Raw genomic sequence first — 24900 nt, 5'->3', positions numbered from 1 at the left:
CTAATAACTTTCCATTCAAAAGACTTGATCCAAAGCTCATGAAAGTTTACGGGCACCCCCATTCCTACCCCAGTTTGTCCTAAGTAAACACTTCTTTAGCTAGGATTGACCTTTTCCTTCTTCCTACGGGAGCAGTGGAAAGTTTGGCCATTGAAAACAGTGAACACTTCAGACCAGTTTGTTCTCAAAATACCTGCGCTAGCCAAATGCTTTTAATCTGTTTTTTGCTTCTCTCTCCCTACTCAAGCACAGACAGACTCCAAACTATTACATCAGCTCCAGCCAAGGGAGGCTGAACTTCATTTGCAGAATGTGGTCTTTAGCACTGTCCAGTGAAAACTGCCAGAGCTCTGCCTGGTCCTGGGACTATTCCCCAGCAAATGGCCACCTCGCTACTCTTTCTCCTCTGGCCACATGCCCTCTGCTAGACTTGCAGCGCAGCCCTCACCTTTCTGGGATGACAAAGAAAATACTTCCATGCGGGTTCAGGAGACCAAACTGATTTTCCCAGCCTATGCTTTGTGCAGTGGAAGGTAACACACAAAAATGGCATCTGTAACATTTTCTCCTTTTAAATATTTGTGCATATTATGCGTGTTTCTACTATGAACTCCAATTTCTGTATGAATGTGTAACATCATAGGTATTAGAGGGATGTAAGAAATAAATTACTTGGAGGCTCGAGCACTTCATCAGAAATATATGCACTGACTTTGTAAAAACTGATTACATTTTACATTAAGCAAAATACTGAATAAACTTTTCTGATTAGGAAGATCTAAAATAAAATATGAGTGGTTTTCCCTGTAAATTTTACTGCAGAAGTCATCTGTATGACTTGTACTTAACCCTTTTCTTCTCATGCAGCATTACAGTAAATCCCCACCCACCCATCCCACAAAACAACAAAAAAAAAACCCCAAATATTCCACTAGCTGTTACAGATTGCACTTTTAAAGCACAGACTTGCCAGTCTTCTGCATCTTCAGTGTCCTGTTTAAATAGTTTTGACATACACAGTTTTCACTTTATGAAACAGGAAGATTTCGCCTAAGTACTTCTTTTGATGCTGGAGATATGTTATCTGGGAAAATTACTTCAAATTCTATAATTAAGTCTCCACGTTGGTCAGGATTTTTGGGGAATGGCAAGCCATATCCTATAATTCTTCTTCTCATTCCAGGCTTTACAACTTCATTTACTGTCATGGGTATGGTTCTTCCCTCTATTGTCGGCACATTGATTGAGCTGCCACACAAAGCCTAAAGAAAAATTGTATCATGAGAGAAAGGAAGTGGTCAAAACTGCATGCACCTACAACTGAATGTTGATTAATGAGAAAAGACTAATATTGTAAACTGAGTATTTCCACCATGCACTACTAGAATGTCAAAATTCCAAGACTGTTCCTCCCTTAAAAAGAAAGGCATGCTACTGGACATCCCAATAACTCTAGTCTTACGGAATGGCCAGTGGAGGGCAATTAAGTTTATATATCCTTCAAATTTTCCAAACAACAAGCACAGAGTGAACACACTGCCCACAATTCTTCATCCCATAAGCTTCTACATGTCCAACTTCTCAACTTCCATTGGAAATTTAGAATCTTATTCTATTGTTTGTTTACATTGTACAAGGGTTTACTTTATACACTATCAAACCACATTACTTAAAAACACAAAATAACGTTTAAGTATCTAAAAGCATAGGCATATTATATTTGATAGTCTTTTTAGGTGGGCATTTGTGATGCTTAAAGAAAAGCAAAGACAGACGTGGTGTGCCAAAATAAAAAAAAATAATAATAATTTAAAAAAAAAGACTGCCATCACCAGGACAGACTTTCTCCTGCTTTACCCAATGATTTATTTTCATTACTTCGGTCTCTGGTATGACATTTTGATTCCTCCAGCTTCATCCGATACTTCACACTTCACCCATACTGATAACACTCACTAATACATAGCGGTGCAATGAGTCTGTCCTTGTGTTTGTGAAGGAACATATTATCCACATCATTATTAAATACTGCCTTTCCTCACTCTATTTTAGGTACTTCATGTCACCTCAGGTGTATTTTTAGTTAACAATCCTTTAAGGATAAAGAGCTCATAATGCAAGCAAGACAATTTCTTCACTAAATGCTACAAATTTTCAAACATTTACTACATTACTCTTTAAATGATGATTATGTTAAGGCTTCAATCCCAGAACTCTCCTCAGTTGCCTTTCTGATTTTTCATTTGAAAGCCAATATGTTTTGATCTTGGAACAGAATTTTAAAAAAAGCTATAGCATTTTTGTTGTTATATATAGCTGCTGTAACACCTGTTCACAATAATTTATCCTCATGAAATCAATCTCTATATACTTTGAAATCACACTGAAACAACTTATGACATAAAAAGGCAGACTTGGAGTTTTTTGAAAATAGTTAAGACATTCAGTGACAATATTTAAGACTTTTCTACTTTGTCCTGCAGAAGTAGCAAATCAAATCGCAGCAGTAAGAACATTATTTTATTGGATGTGTTTGTTGTTACTTCAGCCTAGTATGTATTTATCTAGAAAGGTGAAGCACAAAGTTTTAAGAGAAATGCTGCATCAATCTTCACTCTTACCTTTCCGCCCTCATTTTTCTCCACCTCTGTAGCAAACAGCTTGAAATAACACTCCACAGATATCAAAACAGCTAACGCTTCCACTAAAAATAACTATGCTCTGCAGCCACGTTTTGACTTTACAGCCATGAAGTGCTACTTGTTTTTTAATTTTGCTTCTGCCATACATCTTGTGCAGGACAGCCATTGATTTAGAGTTCTGTAAAGAGACTTACCTCCCTTAAGCTGATCTTAACAGGGTAGATTATATTTGATCCATCTCTCTTGAAGTGTGAGTGAGGTTTATCTTTAATAATAAAAACAATGTCAGCTGGAATTGTGTTGGGTGTTTCATCACCTTCTTTTGGAAAGGTGATTTTGGTGCCTTCTTTCCATCCTCTTTTTATCTCAATAGTGAGAATTTTGTCCTCTGTTCGGACGCTTCTACCATCTGGGTTCAGCCTTTTACGGGAAATTCTCATCCTTTTTGTGCAGCCATGGTAGATCTCTTCCAATGACACTTTAAGTTCATGGATGACAGGGGGATCTTGCTTACGACGTAGTTGGCTACCAACTGTATTCCTTTCCCTTGGAAAACCATTCATACTAAAGCTAGTGAAGGATCCAAATGGATCACCATCCACTTCCATGTCTTCAGTGTCTCTGCCACCAGGCATCCTCCTTCCAAAGAAGATCTCAAAAGGATTTGTGCCACCAAAGAAAGCTGCAAATGTAGCATGTGGGTCACCATGGAAGGAGTACCGAAAGGTACCGCCTTGTCCATCAGGTCCTCCAGCTCCTCCTTTCAGCCCTAAATAAGACAGATCAGCAAAATTAAAAGTGAATGGAATATTAGAATCTACAAGCCAAAAAGGTTTTTGCACTACAGTGACAGGACTCTTCAAAGAGAAGCTATCAGACTACGCAGTACCAACCATTGTAGTAGTACAACAGGTCGAAGAGCAAAAAAGTTTTTGAAGCTTTAGAAATACTTCTTCTTTAGTTGGAAACTATTCTGTCAGTACCAGTCTCATTTCACAAGACTGACCCAGTTATTCAAAGAACTAGCATCTTAGAACAGATGACAGGTCGCTCGACCTTTTTTCTTTTTGTTCTGCAAAGTCTGCTGGGAGCTGCCTCCCTCTAAGATCATTTCTGAGGATATCGCATGGTATCATATTTACTGTTTCCGATATGCTCCATAGTTCAACTTTAAACCAGTGTTAAGTAGGTCTGCCTTCATTTTGTCTAAAATTCAGAAACAAAATGCCAACAGTCTAGCAGACATATACTTCCTTAATGTTTAATTCAGAACCTCAAGCTTTCTACAATTTGTGGTCCTAGCATATAAAACAGAGAATCTTGGAAATCCCACTCCATCCAGTCATGAACAGAAACAGCTAGAAAGTTCCTGAAAACTATGTGGGTAAGAAAATTGTCAACTTCTCTGTGCAAAAAACAGTATTCTCAAATAGCTTTGTCCTGCCTCTGTCTTTCTCAGAAAGACATTTACCTTTCATTTCTTCCTGATAAGTTTTCCTTATGATTCTCAACAGCTAGTCTTTTGTACTTTCCGCTTCCTCATTCCAAACCCAGCTAAGATAGTTCCTTAATTCCTCCTTCATGATTGGTGATCTCCACTTACTTCTTTCTACTAACTAGCACTCTCCTGCAGATAGTCTTAAGAGATTAGAAGGCATTCTGAAGCTAAAAACTGAAAGTCTTGCTAAGAAATCTTTGTTTCTAAATTCACAATGATTGTAAAATGAAAAAAAATATATATTGACAACAGCTCAGCACTACAGAGATTATTGTACTTCTATAGCCACAGATATTTGAGGCTTACGTTAGAGAAGTGTACATGCTCTACATTTGAAGTGGAGGAGTTTTTTTGCACTGTAAAACTGTTACGCATAAGCTTAATGCTGGGTATCAAGAGTAATCAAATGAAACGTTAGAATGAAAATGTTTCTCCTGTCTAATACTAACATGTATTAAAAGTACTTAGCAATGTCTAATGCATCCTTATGTTACTGCACTGTTAACATCAGACAAACAGATCAGTGGAACCAATCTATGGCAGCAGCAGGACACCTTTTGAAATAGCTGGCCAAAAGGTATTATTGAAGGTACATCAAGGTCCTGGCAACAAAAAAAACAGAGATTTCCTCCTCTTCTCTTTGCAACCACTAATTACATCCTCAGAAGTAGTGGAAGAGCTTATAGAGTTACTGAGGTATTAAGAGGTATTTCTAGATTCACTGTTACAAAAGGTTGATCTCTCATTTAATATTCTACACAAAATAGAAATCTATGTTTTGAATCATTAGCTTCAGGTATGCAATACTAGGGTGCCAAGTGCTGCACTGGTTTATATGCCTTAGTTCAAGGTCTTTGGAAAAAGTGACTAAAATGATATTTTGGGAAGTGGTTAGGATGAGATACTGCACAGGAATCTGAAAGGCAAGTAGATGTACAGAGTAAAGAGCATTTCATAGTAATATATAGAAAGGAGTATGGGAGGGGAAAGAAGCCAAGAAGGCAAAAGATTAAAAAAAGCAACAAAGATCTCTGGTATCTAAAGAGATTTTATTTTCCTAGAACGTTTCAGGAGCATCACTAAAGCTGTTGAGTATCTGCAGTTCTAGTTTTCTTTTTTTTTTTCCCCCCAATTTGCAGTGGAAAAGATAAAATTAGAATAAACTATAGAAACTTAAAGTCTACATGAATTGATAACTTTGAACAGCTACATTAAGTTCTAAGGATGACAGAGGGCCAAATTTTATTACCTAGCCACAATTTATTTCAAATACTGCCATTTAAGTATGCCCTATTTTTTAGTTAAAAAAAAAAAAAAAGACAGTGAATGACAATGAGTGAGTAGATCTATTCGTTACAGCAGAAGCAATCATTTCATTTGAAACTTCTGATACTATACATTTAAGGGAAGAGATGCTATTTCCTTCCTCTGTTGCTCAATCATAAAACTAAGTGAAAGTCATGTTCACTGAAAATTAAAAAAAAGTCACCCTCTGAGATAACCATTTTAGGTTAAATATGAGATTTGAGGCCTCATTCTCTTGGCATGTTATCACAGTTTACAATTAAAGCTAAAAAATTGTTCTGGTATTTCATGACATCAGGCAAATTCTTTCCTCTCCAGGCAAGAGGCCAAAGACAACTACGGACTGGACACCTGGGCTTCTGCTCAGGACTGCTCTTCCCAGATCAAGCAGACTGCCATTTAGCAAAAATTTTAAAAAGAATAACTCTCTCCCTAATTGCATTTCAACAAGCACTACGTTAACCTAAGACAGCAGCAAGAAGAAACTGCAGAAAGCTATTTATGGCTCATACAAACGCTTTCCAGTTCCATGACTTTTTGTCTGTCAAGTAAACAATGTGGGAATCTTAAAAAAAAAAGAAAAACAACAAAAAAGAACCCCACCCACAAAGAGCACATTAAAATAATAAACTAAAACTAGATAAGTATTAAAATTATGTAATTATATATGTTAACAAAAAAAAGTTTCAAAGCACCACAGACACGTTGCCTAAAAGTACATATCAGGTTCCCATGTTCCATCTATATTTATTTTGCTTCATTCAACATAATTAAAGTGACCACTCACAGAGTACAGAGCAATACATACCTTCCTCCCCAAACTGATCATAAATGTCTCTCTTCTTGGGATCACTCAGCACTTCATAAGCTTCTGCAACCTCTTTGAATTTCTCCTCTGCATGGGGAGATTTGTTCTTATCTGGATGCCATTTAAGGGCTTGTTTTCTGTAAGCTTTTTTGATATCCTCTTCAGAAGCCCCCTTTTCAATTCCCAGAATAGAATAATAATCTTTCCCCATTCTGAGTTGTAGAGGAATTTAGCTTTTTCTTCCTATAAAGGAACCAGTATCCAGTGTCTTAGCAATGTAGAGATGCTAGAGGAGGAAAAACAAAAGTCAAATTTGGAATTGAAACAAACAAAACTGTTATAAATCAGCAAGCTCTCTGATACGCTTAGGAAACGCTAGACAGCTTGTCCCTATTTCATTCCCTCCCCCGTTGCTCATTTATAAATAATTATGCACACTGGACAAGACACAGCCCTCTTCAGAGTCCTCCCACCTACACTACGTGTCTCCGCTCTTTCTAGAACGGCAGCTACTACCGGACGTCACTTCCCAGGCTGCCGGAGCTGAGCAGCCGGCCCAGCCTTCCCTCTCGCAGACACCCGTACAGGCCACGCACCTCTTCAACCCCCACTCCCCCCTCGCCAAGGAAGTGGCGAGTTTTAGAGGTTTAACAGGGCAGAACAGTGTCTTTCACCCACCGGGGCACCAGACTGAAGTCCGGGAGGGCTAAAAATATAACTGCCTCAGAAAGACTGCAGTAGCCCATATAAAAATAATTACAGCATTTTGTTTTGCAGTTTCTATAGAGACTGCTGTAAATACAACTGCTCACCCAAGACATCACCAATATGGATTTGTACTTTTTCCAGCAAGATTACAAAATACTTTAGGTTCAAGTTAGTTACAAGGCTTCAAAAAGGCTAACTTCATTTCTTTAACAATAAAATTAAGCCTCTCAGCCACAACTGATTGCAGCCAAGCACCATTAAGCAGTAGGAAATTAAATCTGAGCAAAAATACAAATCAGTTTATTACAGCTCAGCTCAAGCCATTCACAGCAGAGCAATCATAATTTTTCTCATTGCATACAAAAGAAAACTCTGAAAGTAATCGGATCCTGTTGCCAGCAAGTGTCTAAGGACTAACTTGAGTTTTGGCATATAGGAACTCACAAGGTTTCAGAATCTATTATCTTCTTTAAAGCTGAAGCAGCCAGAGTTGAGCTCTGCATGGAATAAAGCTAGATTTTTATTAATTCAACTCTTTCTCTAGCTTTCTTTAAAAAGATACTGCTTTTGTTAGTTTACTGTTAGTATTTTAGATAAGTTATTGGAGACACATGTCCCAAATTCAGTATTTTCTCACTACAGAACTCTCAAAGCAGCAGGCACAACGGCTTGAATTTAAACTGGACTTGAATTCACTTCATTCAAGATGTAATACTATTCCTGACATGTTTCAATGGGCATTTAAGTTTGGTACATTCAGCAAATAGTTGCAGCTATCACAAATCATGATCCAAAGTTTTATCATCAACTTTGAACCAGAACAGCAACCAAACTTCATCACTATTGGCACAATGAGATTGAAATGCGTCTTCAATCCTCCTGCAAAACTCGCAGCACAAGGAGTTATTACACTCAGCGGCACTCCCGTGGTATGGTTTGAGGAACCTATGGCAAGGTTACAGCTCATGTCGCCTGAACTATTCCACTAGCGAGCTTCTGAGAAGTACCCCTTACTAGTTTTGTCATGTTGGCGCATGATAGTATTGTCAGAACAGCAACAGCTCAGACTAATCTCAGGACAACACCGTCCATGAGGTTTTCCAAAAACCTCTGGTCAATAGAAGTGGCAGAGAATGCAAGTGCTAATTTAAGAGCAAGGTATGAGAACCTTTCCCTTTGAGAATAGTAAATACAAATTTCCTTTTCAACATCAAAAGAATACCCTAGGAGTTCCTATTAGCCAGGTTTGTAATACAGATATTGATTTTAACTTCATCTAATTAAAAAATAGTAGTTAAGATCTATTCTTTAACCAAAAGTTTCTTTCCCTAAGGTGTCAAAGCTTTCAGAACAAGTTCTGATAACCACAAAAAGTTATACCAGGGCTTTTTGCTGACAATCAGAGTAAGCAACGTTCAGGCGCTCAGAACAGTCTGTTAATCAGACAGAAGTGCCAAGTTACACTCTAATTAGTCAAGCTACTCCCTAAAAATGGGAAGACTTCCAAGATTGGAGCAATGACAATAGTGCTCCTACTTCCTAACTTACAGGAGATCTTCACATCAGACTGAGTTTACAGCTTGGAACCTCCCAAGAGTCAATGGGATAACTTCAGCACCTTCTTTCAGCAACTAAGTTCCTTCTTTCTACCCATGGTATGCCCTTTCCTTTTATCTTTAAATATATGATTTATTCATATATAAGAATAATGTCTGTATATGCATATATGAATGTTATAAATATATGATTAATTCATTTTCCTTTAATATTCTTTTATCTCACTAAAAGAATGTCCTGTGCTTTTATCTTTTATCAAGGAGAAACCTTTTGAAAATACAAGTATGCTAAAATAAATCAACCATACATTCCCTCTCTCATGTTCGTGGATTCCTTTAAAGAATTCTTAATAGATATGCGAGATACAACTTTAAGAATTAGTGGAAGGAAAAATTACAAAGTTTTTTTTTAGACTTTCTACTAGTGTGCACAGTACAAAAATCAGATCACTCAGGTACATCAGATCCTACTGGCTCTTCCTCAGAGTGGAATACTGGTAAGTGAGATGCAAGTTTTTACTTCTTCCAACCTTCCTGTATTAGAACAGTTTTAAGGACAGATTATAAGCCACAGCTGCCAAGCTTTTAGAACTCTGGGATGAATACCTGGTCTTTTCAATTCTTTATTACTCATTTTACTTGATCCCACACCCATCTCCAGAGTTTAAAATAAAATAAAAATAAAAAATAAAAAAGGAAAATCCTTAACGTACTCTCCACAATAAGGACTGCTAGCATTGCACTCTTTCAAATAAACAGAAAAAAAAAAGCAGCTGTAAGTTTATAAAAAACTAAATATATACACTTTAGAACTGTTTTCATATATCTTGACCAGCAAGTATCAAAAAGTATGTGCTTCTGCTTCTTATGTGCTTGAAATGGTTTTGTAAAGCCAGAGTAACCTCTACAAAACCAGATATAAAGTCATCACCTAGTGTGCAACAGATGAACTCATTTATGGGATAATTTTGTTCTTTACAAGTTTGTGCCCTTCTACCTTGAGATACTGCTCCTCTTTTATAGTGGCGTTCAGGGACATTTTGTCAATAATCCAATTTCCCCATAATCGCTGCACTTCAGCCACTCCCTGCTTCAGAGGCCAGTCAGCACTTTGTGTGCAAGGACCACGAGGTACCCGCACTGCGCAGGGAGATATTCGAGGCACACAAACAGATCTGCAATCCATTTAAGACATCTTCTGACACTGCATGTATAATGCTGAAGTATTAAGATGTCAAGCAGAGCAAAGACATTATACAGCTGCTTATCTAGAAAATATATTTAATCAAGACCAGATCTTCTGTACAAAATAAAATACAGAAAATATGAGTTAAGAAAACCACAAAAATACATAGATTTTATTTTGAAAATGAAAGTTTGCTAGAACATTGATCTTTTTCAGTATGATATTCCCGAAGACATGTTAGCTGCCAACTGAGTATTTAGAGCCAGTAGGTCTCATGATAGGCAGCATGTTCTCCAATTCTTAAGTCACTTTAGGGTACTTTCATCATACACTGACAAAGTTAACAGGGTATATAAGCATTTGTTGAGCTCTTCCCTATGCCAGAGTTACTTCTTAGAGATCAGCAGCTGACTCCCATGTTGCATACACCTGAACAGAAGATGCCTTGAAGAAGCTGTCAAAATCTTAAGTCTAAAGCAGCTTTATGTGTCTGCATCAAATGGAGTAAAATACCACAACAAAACTGTTCTATTTATTGACTGGTACGTTCCATTGCTTCTAACAAAACAGCACCAGATATTGAGTAGGTCATTTCCCTAGCATAGAGATTATTAGCTTTTAGTCTCAATATTACCTGTTTAATTACCACCTTTGCAGGAAGCCTTTTTACAAAGAAATAAAAACTATTAAGCAAGTATTTGGACGTATATTGGAAGTCAGTTTATATTTTCCTAAACATTTTCAAATTCCAGTTACGCTACAGTTCAAGCTAGAACAAAATACTAAAATGAGAATTTCAAGCTTTTTGAAATTATCTGGAAAGAACTTGCATCTTTAACTGTATCATATTAAAAAATTAATGGTTTATTAAAATATTTGATCATCTCTCAGGAAAGCTGAATAAGACTGCTTTTGAAACCAGTGAAACACTTACCTACAGATTGATTTTTTGTTCTTTGATCAAAGAGAAGGCAACATTCTGTATTGTAATACTACATTTTAGCTTTTTAGATAAGAGGGTTTTTATGATGTTTTATGAAATATACACAAGCAAGCTGAAAATTGTTCTTTAAACAGTTCCCCTTGCTTCTGAAGACGAGTCCGACTACTCGGATTCAGCATTCCATCTGAGTTATTTTAAAGAAACAATTACTTTACTGAAGTATTGTCTTTTCCAGTATACTTTCTCAAGAACCACAGCCTAACTCATGCACATATTCATGGGCACAGTACTTTAATAATAATAAAAACCCTTTACATAATACAAAATTGATTTTGGGAGAACAATATGAGAAAGGTCACTCCATGTCCAGGTCTTGGAATAGTTGCTTTGATAACTTTAAAATTTAATTCTTTTCCTTAAAGGATTCTTCATATGAACTGTTGAAGGAAGTTAGGCTACAGCCAAAGAAACATTCACACTAGTACCTGGAACTCGAATTCTGTATTAATAAGTTAGCACCTGCGCAAAGTTATTTTAAGGAAAAGACTCTAGGCAGAATGATGTCATTCTCTGGAGTAATAGGTTGAGTAAAAATACTCCCATTTCCTTATTGCAAAATAAACCATTTCTTTTGCATTCCTCACCTATTAAACCTCAGAAACAAAACTTAAACAAAACAAAACAAACAAACAAAAACTAAGAAAACCTCACACGGGGTAGATCACAGAGCAAGTTAAAGAGCAAACAAAACCACAAAGGCAAATTCCTCACAGATCACAACTATAAATATACGTGTGTACATAAATGTCAAGGCAGAGGAGCCAAATCCCCAGCCAGAAAAAGCTCTTTCACAATTAAAGTATCATAATATTTGCAAGCCCACATGAACAAATGGAATAAGCTGACATTTGTCCACCAGAGTTCGAAGAGAGCACATCCATATACAATAGTATAGTATATAGTATTCTACAACAGCACCAATTACCTCCCCAGAGGAGGGAAAAATGATTTTTTTTCATCCCAGCATCTTTAACTGTACATAGTTGACTGAGTAACATGTATACTTTAGGACGATGAATAAGACCTTGTACATACACAAAACACACTTGTGAGTGCATCCAAGTGTTTCACTGGAGAAATATTCAGTAGCTGGTCTCATCTACAGAAATGTATTTAGACTCTGCAGCAGCAGTGATAGATAGCTGAGAAGTTTTTTTCCCCCGCAGGCAACGCAACACAAACTGAAATTTGCAGAGCGTAAAGCTTCTTTTGAATCAGTTAACTGCTCAAGAGGGCTTCATCTGGTTATGAAGTGCCTGCCTAACTACCCACCCAAATTTACCAACTTTTTACTTTGGTTCTCTCCAGAAGTATGCTGCTGCGCAGGAAGTGGAAGACTTGCTGTAGAATAAGAATTCTAGGGGTCAATTTTATATCTATATTAATAATCATACAAGAAAGTAAAATACGAAATACGAAGCTTTATAAACAGTAGAATTATCTAGCAAACGTCTGCCATTAGTAAACAGCATACTTGAAAAACTATACTTATTTTGTATTTCACACAGCATGCATTCTGTCTTTGAGATACTCTAGTTTGTAAATGATTCAAGTCAAAACGCACCACGAAGTTTCTACCCTACAGTTTCTTTTGCGTATGAAATATATCAATTTCTTTCATTGAGGCATACAAGAGTGCAGTTTTCCTAGAAATCTGAACACTTGACAAAGCATGCAATAAATATATTTTGACACAATTCACTGACAGTAGAAGCTTATATTAACAGAATTTGCTTACTCTCGATTTGCTGACACATTAAAAAATAGAAATAGAGAGGTAAGTTATAATCATGCATTATGAAAATATCTAACTTGCATTAGAGATGTATCTAAATCACTGTCAAATGGTACTTGACAGGAAAAATAGCTACTAGAGTTTTTCCATATAAAAAGTTTGCTTGTATTGTCTGGGAACATCTTGTCTGATTTTGGGGGGTTGGGGGGAAGGTGTCAAGAAAAGATGAAGTAGTAAAAGGAAGAGCAGAATACAAAGATCTCCAAGATAAATAAATTCATTGCACTTTTAAGTTGCATCATCCTCAGCTTCAACAAAAATTGATATTTTATATTTTTGGTACTCTGCTTCACAAAATATTTATATAGGAATATATGTGCAGTTATGCTCCTTCCAACAGGCCAAAGGACATACGTGTAAGATATTCTGTGGGAAGTCTTATTTTAAGTATACACTTCAGAGTCAGCATGAATTCACAGCTCAGACTCAAGTGTTGAATCTCAAAATGCACACTGCTATCAGAGAAATACTGTTCTCATTTCTCAACTTCCAAAATGAATTTTAAACCTGTAGTCCACAGTCTTCAATTTTATTGGGGGCAGGGAGGGAAGGGGGAATCTACAGTAGAAACACAGCAGACACTTAAAAATTTAGAATTCAATTATTTTCTTGTTAGCTTGCAACAACAGACCAAGTAGAAATGCTATTTTTAAGCCCAAAGTATCCCTATTTTAACATTATGATTATTTTGTATAAAATTTAACAATCAGGTTCTCCTCTCAAAAAAAAAAAAAAAAAAAAAACACTTCCACTACATATTATAAAACAAGTAAACACACATTCTTTTCTAAAGCTACAAACAACATTAGAATAGAAAGAAAATGGATCCAAACCTCAAGTAGCTTTTATACCAATACATTATTACAGCTAGCAAAACTAAAACAGGACTAAACACATGCACACTGATACCTCATCACAAACAAGCTGATGTCACTAACAAAGAATTGCTTTCTCATACCTAATTATTGCCTACTAACTCACAATCTCCACTATAGCTGAAGAACAAAAAATACACTTTAAAGAAATTTCCAAGACTCCGCTTTCCGCTGCAGAGATCGAACAAGTCTTTCACAAACAAAGTTCTTAGAGCTCAATTACAACACATGATACTGATGAAAACGCTTCTAATTTACCCTCAATTTACACCATGGCGTAAGTCAATACTTTCTTGAAGTACCAGAGGCTACTTAGGAAAAAACAAAAGGAGACATCACACTGAGAGACACAGTATTTTCAACTACAGAATAAGACTTTCCCTTCTGAAAGAACACAGATGCCATAAGAGTTTTTCAATTCCTTATATAGGGTCACTGCTCATTTCAGTTCCTACCACACAGAAGCTTCTGTAAAAGGACTCTTTTTCAGAAGTTGCATGACCTGCATGTTGACCTTGTTGGGCCATCAGCACATTTAACAGGTTTCCCTCACCTGATTGAGCCTATTTTTATTGCACTATTACAAACATCAGTGAATTATGACATGTTATCTCCACCCAGTACATGAGCATCTCACCTACTTACAAGTGTACAGTGCTGATAAGGAGGAGGGAATAATCAATTCTCACTGCTGTTACCAAAAACAACTTTATAAGGAAGCTCAAGTTCTGCTTCACCGCCGCAAAATTTTATATCTTGACAAGTTCTGGAGAATACACTATTAAGTTTACCAGTTAATCAGTTTACCAGGGCAAAAGAAACAGAAATATCTAGTAATAAAATTCAACAGAAGAACCTGACTTGTATTAAGCTTGAATTTTTATAACTGCTTTTGGCTCTGACTGCTATCACCAAGGAATTTATCCAAAACTCAGGGAACTCTGTTCTGAAACGGCATGTGACAAATGAACAATTAGATTCATCACACTACTTTGCGCCAGTCAACAGATTTTTCCCAAGCCACCTACTCCTCAGTTACAGAACGGATAAAGATGTTTAATAATAATAAACAGTCTACGTCTTGATATTTTTTCACTGTTTCCCCTTTCCCTATTTGATTATATTAACATTTGAATTTTATAAGCTTTCTGATAATTGTTTTAAGATATAACACAGTAACGTGTCTTTCAGATTCCCAAGTGTTGATACAGTCACTCTCTGAATAGGTTTTCAATATTGTAACATAAGAGTATTGTATTGGTTATAAATATGCCTTATCCACAGGCTGTGGGCTCCATTACACTGTTTTCAGCATAAGCAGTATACTACATAAAACTGATAGTGTCAACCAAAAAAAAAAAAAAAAGAAAGAAAACAAAAGAGAAAAAAACCCAGTATTAAGAGTGCTGAAGACTTCCAACAAGTATCAAAAAAAAAAGAGACTGAAGACTGCTTGGTAGCCACAAAGAAAAGCAAATTATATTTTTAATTCCATTGAAAAACATTATTATATTACTGTATGAATGAATTACAGTAACACTGGCACATCTACACCTTAACAATATGTACAGTTCTGTTCCCCTCACCTCAGAGTATGTCAAGATTAAATAAATATTCAGGGAGGGGCCATAAAAGATGATCAGAGAGATGAAAAGATTTCTATGTGAGAAACAACCCAGGAGGCTAGGTTTTCTCAGACTGAGAAAAAGATGACAAAGTAACCAAGATCTAATCCAACATAAGCAGGGTCCACCAGGTGAAACTAGTAGGAGTCAGTTTCCAAAAAAAAAAAAATATATATATATATATATAATTTCCTGCTAAAAGACACTGCAATCCCCCAAAAATGGGTACAGATGGAGTCTCAACAAATACCATAGAAAATATCCAATATCCATGGCAGGTTATTCAGAGAAGCCACACCAGGAATTGCCCAAGCCGAAAGGAGTTGAAAGCTGGGAAGATGGAAAACAAGGATCACGAATTTACTTCATTCTCACTTTTTCCTCAACTGTACAGCTGCTTTTGAATGCAAATTACTGAACTAGATAGACTACTTAAAGGACAGCCAGTCTAGTGTTCTCTTGATAAACATTATCCTTAGATTCATGCAAATCTCAAGACAATACAGTTCAATAGACCAACCATTTCCATGTTCTAAAGAAGGAAGTTTTTCCAGTGCAGAAGTTTAAGCTGTGAGAGCTGGCACTACAAAATCAACCTCAGTGAGACACAAATGCTGTCCAAACATGGGTTTGGCCAGGCACTAGAGGTCTGCTCCTACTGATATATTTGGAAAAGTGTCTGGGTACTTTTTATTGTAGCACAATTCCTTGACACATAACTGTAGTATGATTTGGAAAATGTTTGTTAAAAGAAAAAATGATTTATTAGTATTGCCAAGTGTTTCTCTCTCTCTCTCTTTTTTTTTTTTTTTTTAAGGTACGTACAGTAAAGGCATGTTGCTTAAAACAGAGCAACATTATCCAGGATACCACTAGCAACCATGCTGTCTCTCCTCTCTCCTGCCACCTCTCCGTCTGTTCTTATGAAACAAAGTGCTGGTTATGCCTATGTTATTTCAGACGATTCAGCGAAGAAGAAAAAAAAACACACAACTTGAAGAGATGTGTAAGTAGGAGAAAGAGGATAGAGGTCTATTTGAAAAATCTGTGATTATTATGCAAACATTAAAAATAGGAGATGAATATTCAGTATCCCTGTATTGTTCCCTATTTAACTGAAATAATGGGGTGAGGGCTGCTTACAAGAAACAGATATTTTAAAAGTATCTCTACAAATGTTACTGAACACCTTTTCTAATATTACCATTTTCAGTAAAAGTGAGACTAAAGATGACAGCAGTATTTGAGGGACTCAGTCTCACTCTTGCAGCACAGAAGGAACAGAAATTTCTCTACAAGTATAGGGACTGAAGAGCCAGCTCATACGCTGCTCTCCTCCTGCAGTCCGACACGCTCCGCCCCACAGACCACAGCCAGCTGGCACAGACAGAAGTAACATTTGCTCTAGTCTAGGCGAAGGCTGGACACGAGACCAACCAGCTCGGAGACCCTGGGAACTGTTACTGGCTCCCTATCAGTTCTTCCACCAAATGAATCCTGGTGCAGGAGAACTCCTGTGACCTAACAGTAGTAGTATTTACTGATCAACAGGAAAAGGAGAATGGAAAAATTGTACTAGTTTACATAATAATCCTTTTTAATTTTCTTTCAAAGAAAAATAGAATGGATAAAGATTTAAAGAAAATGCTTTTAAAGGGCATTTATTTCAATATTCTACATAAATTTAGCTTTCACAACCACCTTCTCATCCGGGAACCATTAGGATAGGCAGACTATTTCAGTCAATACCTCTACATTTTAATGATCAGCTTTCCCTTTTAGTCTTCCACCTACAGGAAAGGAAAAGGTATCTACCATCTATAGCAATTTCTGTGGTGGTAATTTCTGCATTCACAGTAGTAGAATCCTACAGGTATTTTTCCTCTAAACAATATCAGTAACATCCTGTTGTCTCAGCAAATACACAGCAGAAAATTCAGAGCACCTGCAGAATAAAGATGGTCCTTATAGGTCATATCTTGTTAAAAAATCACTGGGAAACTAGCACTGGCATGACTCAGACCTGATCTGAGCCTGAAGTCTTGCCTTCCAATGGTTCTCACCTGATCATTTTGTATTTAGATTCATTGAAATTAAAATAAATAAATAAAGCCACACTGCCAGTCTGGAATACTTAGTGGAATGCAACACGTTACAGAAATATTTTCTTAACACGGAAGACACTCCACGGCTTTATACTGAGGGCCAGTAGGCTCACCTAGAGTTGCATTACTGCTTCAGTAATGTTTCATAATTAAACAAAGAACAGACAGAAGTCATGTTCACAAGCCATTTTTGCTTCTTGTTAAAGTATTAGATGATTGTTTTCTGACATAGTTAAATAACCAGCAAATAGAACACCTGAGAGAGAAAAAAAAAAATGAACAGACATGATGCTGATCATAGTTATGGGTCACATGTACATGGGATGGGTGAAGGTAGTCAGAAGACGCTTGGACAATCTCTATCCACACACAGTTTTTCCTCTGCAATAATAACAAAAATTAATAGTTTCCAACAGAAAATAACTGAATATTTTCTCAGTCTTGATGAAAAGAGAAATTACAAAACAACTAAATCCACTTGAAAGCAATTGACTTCAGTTTCTTTACTGCAGAATCTTGTTTTTAATTGCCATTGTATTCAAACAAGGTGGTTATCAACACTACCAAATAAGGAACTTTCTGCTATGGACATGTGATCACTGTTCTTACATAAGCAAAAGGAGATGGTCACACTAGATGTTTTTTCCAGAGTGTGCTTGTCAAAATCCCACCCAGCTGCTCTGATTCATGCAGTTAGCTTTATGTGCAAGGCTGAAAATGCACGCACTGAACAGTTGTTTAAAGGCAAGAATTTGATAAAGAGATATCAGAACAACTCTGTTTCAACTCGAAAGAAGATATGTCAGCATATCTAAAGTCATTTAAGTTGAAACAATAAGAATTTATTTCTGTCTTCCGAACAGATATAAAGACAGATACCAGTTAGATTTATCAGAAGTTGCTGTAACAAAAGTCAAAACAGTTGCCCATTAGCCTTTCATTTGCATTCCATAGCTCAAATCAAGTTTCCTCTCCATCTCTCAAGTCAACCTAGAAGAGATCTGGGAAAATGAAAAGGTACAATGGGACAGTTTAATAGTCTATCTTGCTTTCAACCTTTTAAGTCAGATTATTCTCCTAGAAATAGTGTAGGTCTGGCTAGGAGGAAAGGAAACATGGAAAGATGAACAATCAAGCAAAAGAATGTTTAAATAGATAACATTCTAAATAGATACCTTTTCTGCATCTGTTTTATTAACAGATTATAGAAACTCCAGATTTTTTTAAACATATTGAAAGTTTGACCTTTGCAAGGCAGTCAACTCTAGAAAGAAATTTCACTATAGTAAGTAACATTTGTTTTCTTTACAACCTTTTTCAACGCTTTCTTTTCAACTCTGCCCCTTCTAAAGAATAAATAATTATAACTTAAAAAAGGAACAATACCTAAAAATAAGATTTATCATTTCCACAACTATATATGCTACACAATTTACTGTTAAGACACAATCTTAACAGACAACAACCTGCATAATTAAAATAACTCATTTTTCTAGTCTCTGTAAAGCATATCAATCCACAGTCAAAAGGTTTAGTTTATTACACTTAAGGAACCACCTGTTTTCTTGGTCTTCACAGAGTCATATCAAGACATCCACATCATTAATCCTTTGAGTGAGTTTAGAGATTAAGCTAGCAACACCATCCTCTTTCAGTACTGTGTAGCACTACTACTGAGGGCTCATTTTTAATACTGGTGAGTTTTGTTTTGTTTTGTTTTTAATATATATGCCAGGATATGTTCCCTATCAACTAATATTGAAGTTGCAGTTAGTCTATAACCTTCTCTCAGTTGTCTTTGGATATTGCATAAAAGCAATAATATTCTTAAATATTTGCAATGAAGTTTGTGAATGCATTTTCCCCAAAAAACATACATGTAACCCTTACAACAAATAGTGAAAGGGTTTTTGGTTTAGACAAACTTGTCTATCACAGTTTTAAGGACTGAACAGTCAGTTAAGAGCTTCTCTTCCATCTTTCTTTCCTCACCATCAGAAAGACTTTACCTTTACATGCTATTTTATTGACTCTATGATATAAGCACAATTTGGTTAAAAATAGGGTGTTCTGACTCACTGTTCTGTACCAGGAGTTGGTGGTTCTTTTTGATTCCACAAGAAAGGCAAGGACGCTCTTAAGAAAGTAAATATTTTATTAACAGCTCAAAAAATGTGACAGCAAGTTATAAAATTTTGTGACCCTGCTAATGCTGGGAACCCCAAGTTGATAAAGCATCAGATGGACCTCTATTAGCATGCTATGGCCTGACTAGATCTTGTCCGTGCCCTATAAATACCATAACTATAAAACAGTTTTATTGAAAAAGTTTGTGCCTTTTTTGTGGGACCTAAAAGAAGTAGCATCTCCTTGTACAAAATATTCAAATTTACAAAGCTGTTGGCTGTAATAAGTAATACCAGAAAGAATATTACTAAGAATCAGGCCTATGCATTAGGACATGATTCTCAAAGCAGGAAAAGTTTAAGTACTTTAGGTGAGAAGGTGAGAAGTCTGAGCATGAATGCCTTATTCAAGAAGCTATATCTTTACACAGAAATTAGCAGGACTTGAATTCATACTGTTCAGTGCTCTGCTGACAGAGGGAAACAGTAGATACTTCCATCTGCTACAGCCACTACTGCATTCATTACATTTGTCTTACTTTAAAAAGCCCCTTAGTTGTTGCCTCTGCTGTTCTTAAGCGTGCTCCTTCTGCCACGATGCCTAGCTCTATCATCCACCCATTATATTTCAAGCATTTACCCACATTTCAAGCTTTTTACTCACATTCTCTCTCATCTGGGAGAAGCTCTGCAGATGTTGACAGCAAACAAGATTCTCTGGGCTCTCACAGCTTTCCTTCCCATGACATCCACGGAAAAACATTCAACCCCCTTGAACGAGTATGGCATTGAAGACCAATGACCACACTATCACGCTGACTAATATTATCCAGTTGCCTCTTTGCACTACATTATTCCATACAGTGATTCACTGTCTCTTTGTGCACTTTGGTTGGACTTGCAAAGAAAAATGCAAAGCATGTGTTTCTTCCTATTTAATGCAATGGTGGTCTAATGTAATTCCATAGCCATCTGTAACTTAGTCAAAATTTCAGAGGCTGGGTCATCTTGATTAATCTTTCACTAAGTCCTGTAGCCCAGAAGGCAGATTGCCGATAGACCTCAACTAAAATCTTGGCGGAAGTTTCCATTTTCCCCTTTTAAGTTCAACTATTAAAAGTTCTTTCAATAATTTTCATTCACTTTTACTTTAATCAAAGATATATTAAATTAGATTCACAAGAGAAAGACATACAATATAAATGCTGTAACCTACATACATATATATGTATAGCTTTTCTTTAAATAGTGTCAAACTTTCTTTCTAAGGAAAGCAGTATGACAAAACTCAAACCTTAAAAAAAAAAGAAAAAAAAAAGAAAGAAAACTTTTTTTTTTAGAGCTTACTATATACCACTTGGTACACAGGGGACCAGATGCAAGTTTTGGGAACAAATTCACTCTTACTCTCCCCAGAAGCCAGAAGGAAAGCTGCATTTTTGTCACTAAAGGCAGACAAGACAGCAGCTGCAGCAGAGCAGCTGCCCTCCCTCTTCAACACCCCTTTCTCCTCCCACAAACACTTTTTCCCCTCCCACTTCAGTTCCTCAGCAGGAACCCATGCCTTTGCATTTGGCTGGAAATAGGCACAACAGAAATATTTGCTGAAGAGGAAAACACAGCCAGCCACCACTTGGATCGTATGAGTAGATAAATCTCACTGTTTCAATCCTAATCTGTTTCTCGTTGATCCTCATCTCAAGAGTTTAAAATTATGATCACTGTATAAATTTTGTAGACAACTTAAATTATGCTTTAATATTATCATTTTCCACCAATACATTTTTTTCTGGATAGAACTGCGGATCTGAAATTTACAGTTATTTCTTCAATGCATGTATTTATGCTCCTGACAGATCAACAGCTGTTTGGATCTAAAGTAAAAGATAAATCTTCTCTCAGTAATTTCCTACTGATAGTATTTCAGGTCCTGGACACCTTTTGCCAGTGCAGGAACATCAGCTGACAATTAGAAGAGGAAGTAGTTACAATTAACCTGCAAGAATATTTAAGAATGCCTATATTATAAGATGTTATTTTGCAAACTTGCAGAGGTAATCCTGGGTACACATAATTCCTCAGGCCACAGCTCTATTTGCTTTTCCTCTGCTCTCAAATTTCAGGAAAGCAAGCTCTGGAACATGGTTATAGTAGATGGTAAGAGCATTGAACTACCTAATTTAGAAGAGTCTTGGTACCCTGTGCCAGGACTACCTTCAATGGAAGGTAAAGATACATTTTAGTAGAAGTTAAGATTCTTTCATACACAGAATAAGTTATAGTTAAAAAAAATAGAAATGTGTTTTTCTGAGAACTCACCATTACTTAAGTCAGGGGCTATCCCACACTATACATATTTAGTATATACAGAACTGTGAATATTAACTTTTCTGACTCTACAGATTTTTTATTTTAAATAACTGTTTCTCAGTAATTACACCTATCAAGATGTTCTAGTCTGATTACTTTAAAAAAGGAGCTTTAAAAGTATGAAAGATGTCATTACCTGAGAAGTACAAAAGGGAGAAACCTTCCTACAACCTCTGAAAGAAATACTGACAGACATTTTAGAACTCCTTATTGTCTAGTAATGTTATCTACTATCTAATTATTAAAATTCTGAAAGATAAACTGCAAAAGATTTGTCTACTACTACATCCTTCTTTAGCAAGGGAGCAAGTTGCTACAGAACCGAAGCTCATTTTATACAGCAAAGCCAAAGCTCTCTTGTTCTGACAATACAGTGCAAATATTTTCTTTACCAATCCACTTCATCTAATTTCTTAGAAGATTTGAGCAAATATGCAATGAACAGCTTTTGCAAATGAGAAATCAGACTAGCCTCACACTTGCTACTTGACTATCAGGTCAGCAAAACACTTGAAAGAATGTTGCAGGTGGCACTTAAGCAGTTAGATTGTTTCCCTCTCCCCCTCCAAATAAGAGACCTAAGAGAATGAATTCATCCCATAGTAGTTTTCTCAACAGATGTAACATTTAATAAACAGCATATACATGGGAAATATGGACACCTAGGGTTTTTAGCAGATGGGTTCTAAGTGTCATCAAGGGAAACAGAAGGAGTTCAACTAACTGTTGATAGAGATCAATCAATATAGGAGGATCTACACAGAAGCAGTGAAAATAAGGCTATAATGATTAAGAGCATAATACTTAGGGATGTTATTCTTCTGAGGTTTGCTAAATTTCACGTTCTAATCACCTTGAAGGCCTGAAAAGGGCATTGTCTTCAAGAATTTGGAAGACTGAGGAAATCACACACACTAAATCTCTCCTTTCAAGGGTTTTGTAGATATTTACGCTATGGAAAAGCTACTTAACAGAAAATGAAGGGTCACCTTAAACACTACTAAGAAACTGGTAAAAACCCTCAAGTTAGTATTTGCTTATCATCACCTGTGCATGAAAGCAGCCAGGAGAAAACCTACAATACAATAGCATTTTCATTACAGTAAGGTATTATAATCACTTACATACATCATTGGTGTTATATAGCTGCCGGCTTGTCTCACAAACTTTAGACAATTATCATCATATCTCATAACAGAAAAAAGCAAAGCACAGAGAAAGCTCCACATCTTCTAATAAGTGACAACTCAGAGGAGATATAGCCATTATTAGCTTTACTGTCTCAAAGACAAATACCATTGGTGAATTTAATTAAAGAGCATATCTGATATATATATAGCTGATTTCTTCAATAACAAATAAAAAATAGTTTGAAGTCAAACTTTTTATTTTGAAAGAGGAAAAAACAAATCGAGTATGAAAACAAAGTTCCTATTTTTCTAAGTCTTTTTTTATTCCCTGATCCCCCAGTTAAAACAGCCACATCAGCTGAAAGTATACGCTAGTTCTTCTGAACAGGTCTTTCTCAGCAAGAATATTTTAATAGCAGATTTCACCTATCTCTCATTGTAGCCTGTAATTTGCCTAAAAGCACATAAAAAAATTTTAGTTTTGCAGAAATTGATTATGTTTGCCTTAGACTCCCTTTGACCTACACGGCTACTAAAGTTTTAGAGAAGGAAAAAGCTAGTGCATGTCTTAAATGTCCTTGGGTCGTGTTATCTGGACTGGAAATGCCGGATACTCTGACCTTACCATGTCTTAAGGTGTTTCTGCCAGCCTTCTCTATTGCCTATTCATCTGCTAGAATGAGCCTAATCATAAACAACCATAACTAAGTGGATCAACAAGAATCCAGGAACTTCTTAAGACAGCACAGATCTATGAGGCTGGTCAAGACAGAAAACAGTATGTGGTATTTCCTTATTCCATTTTGGCAGTGTTGTTCCCTCCTTGTGTATCACCCAAAACTAGGCACTCTAGAACAACAGATCTTCAATTAAAATAACCGTCAATAATTTAGTTTTAAAATGTTTATTTAATTCAGTTAAGAGAAAGCTTGAAACATATAACTCATGAGCCTGTGCAAAAGCTTGTCTGATGCATATAAATTAAAAAAAAATGTAAAGTATTCCCTAAGAACAGTACAGAAAGTAATTGTTCATCTTAGTTAAGTATTTAAATATTGACTTTATCTTTAGGCATGGCCTTATTTTGGCATGAAGCCTTTGCAACACTGCTGTCAGTGCTCAGCAAGACAGCACATCCATGCTCCCAGGTCACAAGGTCTGAACAGGACCCATGTTACAGCAGTGCAACTATGATTTTTGCTACAGTCTGAGCTTGCTCAACCACAAAGAAATTCCAGTTTGTGAAAACCGTTCAGTAAACAGTAACCACTTTAAATAGAAGGGGGCAAGCGAAGCTCTCTGAAAGGTGCAAGGAAAAACACCCTGTCCCGTTTCGTTGGTTCTAGCGCCGTTAGACAGTAAGAGCCGAAAAGCTGTCAAACCCGAGCGGCAGGCACCGGGAGGGCGCGGGGGCAGAGGCAGCCAGCGGCCTGGCCCACCGCCCCCGGGCCCGGCCCTGCCTCTGCCCTCCCACTACCGAGCGGGCGCCCGCGGACACCCGGGCTGCTCCCCCGCAAACACAGAGACAGGGATTTTGCCATTTTTTCCCAGCGCTCCCGCGTCACATCAGACCCTTCCCCCCGACACACACCCCGAGCGCTCCCCCACCGCCAGGGCTCGACCCTCTCCCCAGGCCTCGCACAGCGCCGCTGCCCCCCAGGACAGCCGAAGAAGCCGCAGGGGACGGCAGGAGCCACTGGGGCGGCGAACGCCTCAGCGCGAGGGCGGGCGGGCGGCCAAGCCACAGCAGCAGCGGAGCGCGCTGGGGACGGCCCGAGGCGCCGCGCCGTAACCTCCCCCACACACTCACCAACTGACGCCGCCTCGGCGGGCTCTCCGGGCCAGCCCTGCTCCCGGCAGCCTCCGCACCGCGCCCCTTCGCCCGCCGCCCCCACGCAAGTCACGCGAGAACTGCGCAGCTCGGCCCCCTCCCGCCTGCCCTGGGCCTGCCCCGCACGGCACGTGACGCTCCCTAGCCCTATCAGCGGGCGCCTCTTAAATCTCGTGACGCTGCGGAAAGCTCGCGAGCCCTCCGCCCCTCCCACCGCCCTGCAGAGCCCCTCCACAACCCCCCGCCCCCGCGCGCGCCCCTGAAGGGCGCACCCGGGAGACCCCGCTCCTCCTCCTCTCCCCCCACCCACCCACGTAGCGGGGCAAGGCGAAACGTC

At 37.6% G+C, this 24900-nt stretch overlaps 1 protein-coding gene across 2 annotated transcripts; it reads right to left on the bottom strand.

Annotated features, from left to right (window-relative positions):
* Positions 1 to 894: 894 nt before the first annotated feature.
* DNAJB4 (DnaJ heat shock protein family (Hsp40) member B4) lies at positions 895 to 24651 on the bottom strand. 2 transcript variants are annotated; one of them, XM_062580980.1, is made up of 4 exons: positions 24543 to 24651; positions 6254 to 6539; positions 2837 to 3411; positions 895 to 1262 (listed from the first exon to the last, which is right to left on the bottom strand). In XM_062580980.1, exons 2-4 carry the CDS (start codon positions 6462 to 6464, stop codon positions 1029 to 1031), a joined length of 1020 nt encoding a protein of 339 aa, XP_062436964.1. In that variant the 5' UTR covers positions 6465 to 6539; positions 24543 to 24651; the 3' UTR covers positions 895 to 1028. The 2 variants fall into 2 exon arrangements, with proteins under 2 accessions (XP_062436964.1, XP_062436966.1); XM_062580982.1 differs by lacking the exon at positions 24543 to 24651 and having other exon boundaries at positions 6254 to 6658.
* Positions 24652 to 24900: the final 249 nt, after the last annotated feature.

Source organism: Rhea pennata, chromosome 8 (assembly GCF_028389875.1).
Source record: "Rhea pennata isolate bPtePen1 chromosome 8, bPtePen1.pri, whole genome shotgun sequence".
NCBI classification, from domain to species: Eukaryota; Metazoa; Chordata; class Aves; order Rheiformes; family Rheidae; genus Rhea; species Rhea pennata.
This window is presented reverse-complemented; position numbering and strand designations above follow the sequence as displayed.